The sequence below is a fragment of the Haliotis rufescens genome, unplaced genomic scaffold, assembly GCF_023055435.1.
Source record: "Haliotis rufescens isolate VD_foot unplaced genomic scaffold, xgHalRufe1.0.p SCAF_1, whole genome shotgun sequence".
Taxonomy (NCBI): Eukaryota; Metazoa; Mollusca; class Gastropoda; order Lepetellida; family Haliotidae; genus Haliotis; species Haliotis rufescens.
This window is the reverse complement of record NW_025963779.1, coordinates 80283893-80285789: the sequence shown is the minus strand read 5'-3', so window position 1 is coordinate 80285789 and position 1897 is coordinate 80283893. Positions and strand designations below refer to the sequence as shown.

Below are 1897 nucleotides of genomic sequence, written 5' to 3'. Positions count from 1 at the left end.
TCGTTTGTCAATGTTGTAAATAAATGTATGCTATAAGCTATGCATGAAACATATGGCGACTCCTTGTTGTTTAATAATTTCAAGAATGTTTTAGCAGAGGGCGTACACACACATGTATATATACATAGAGAGAAAAGATGATGACATCATAAGTAACTGTCCTCACAATAGTTTTCTTTGTAGTATAAGTATGTTTTTGAGATTTATTTATGATTAGAAGCAGATGCGATGAAAGTCAGCGAAACATTATTTAAATGTCAGAGGTGAGATGAATATTAAATATAAGGATCAACAGCGCAGCAACAGCTACTCATCCCAAGCCGATTCCTAGAAATGGGGAAAATAATGAAAGCCATGCATATCAAACACAGTCATGTAAAAGGAAAGAATGGAGGTAAAGTGGATGGAAGTAGGATTGTTCAGAAGGTAACCTGCTTTCTATGTATGTTTGGGATCGCCTTTTTTTTTGGAAATATTACTTTATGGACTCAGCATCTCAGAGGTGAAATGAATCGCACAATTTCGACTTAATATTATACTAATACCGTTAACTTGGTTATTGTGATAGAATTGTTCTTGTCAGAAATGGCCTGTGGTGAATTATGTTGCCAAAGGAAGACTGAATAGGAAAACACTGGTTATGCTGATCTGTGGCGATACTTATACAGACGAATCTACGCATATCGACGCAATTTCATCACGGGTCATTTGTCAGTGATGTAATTACTTCCCTAATCATTCGCCCGCACCTACACACATACATTGCATTGGACATAGTCCCTGGGGGCATAGAATAACACAATTCATATCAGCAATAATTCTTAAAAGGTGTTGCAAACTGGTGCTACATTAGATAATATACTTGTAATTAGTCAGTTCCGGGTGTGGACCGAATACAGGTGTATATAAGCGTCTTGTTTTCAAGTGCTAGCTATCACTGCTGTCGCCTCTCTTCACGTTTAGATCCAGTCTAATCAACACACTCTGTAAGTATCAGTTGTTTTGTGTTTTACGGGGTATTCAGGCTGTCCCTATTAACGCTGTATTTTACATTACAGTTTTATGCCTGTTAGTCAGCAGTTATTGCTGTGATAACATTTCAACACTTTTACTGATTACTATTTGTAATATTGATTATATTATTAAGAGTGTAAAATAGCGACCACAAGGTACAAAAAGTGTTTTTCTCATAGAAAACGGTACCAAGTCTAAGAAGACTTTAATAATGAATGAAAAACTCCTTTCCAGCCTTCCAAAATGATGAAAGTTATCGCCCTTGTTGCCTGTCTGGCTGTCGCTGCCTTTGCTGAGCCTGTGGGCTATGGTCTGCACGGAGGCTTCGGAAAGGGTGGTCTGTACGGAGGCTACGGAATGGGTGGTCTGTACGGAGGCTACGGAATGGGAGGTCTGTACGGAGGTTACGGATTGGGAGGACTGTACGGAGGCTACGGAATGGGTGGTCTGTACGGAGGCTACGGAATGGGTGGTCTATACGGAGGCTACGGAATCGGAGGACTGTACGGAGGAATTGGAGGTTTCGGAAAAGGTAAATGCAAATACAATCATGCCGAGAATATTGTTGACTCTCAAATATACCTTATACTTTGACAGATATTAAGTAACTTAATTACACCTAATTTATTTTTCGCTTTGATTTGCCACACGCGACATATCTATCCTATCGGTATGAGGCGATATATAAATGATTACAACATGTAAGAAATGGCTTTGCACGGAATATCTTCTTATACAAAAACCTCTTCTTTTTGTTGCAGGTATAGGATATGGCTACTACTAAGAATGTCGCTCCAGTGTCACAATTCATCGGCATCATCAATATGCACATTATTTATTGTATCCGGTTTGAAATATGTTACATAAAACACAATCATCAAAA

At 38.6% G+C, this 1897-nt stretch overlaps 1 protein-coding gene across 1 annotated transcript; it reads left to right on the top strand.

The window, feature by feature from the left end:
• Positions 1-900: 900 nt before the first annotated feature.
• Positions 901-1897, top strand: LOC124143824 (neuropeptide-like protein 31). Its single transcript, XM_046512944.2, has 3 exons — positions 901-986; positions 1249-1546; positions 1776-1897. The coding sequence occupies exons 2-3, from the start codon at positions 1258-1260 to the stop codon at positions 1796-1798; spliced, it is 312 nt and encodes a 103-aa protein (XP_046368900.2). The 5' UTR covers positions 901-986; positions 1249-1257; the 3' UTR covers positions 1799-1897.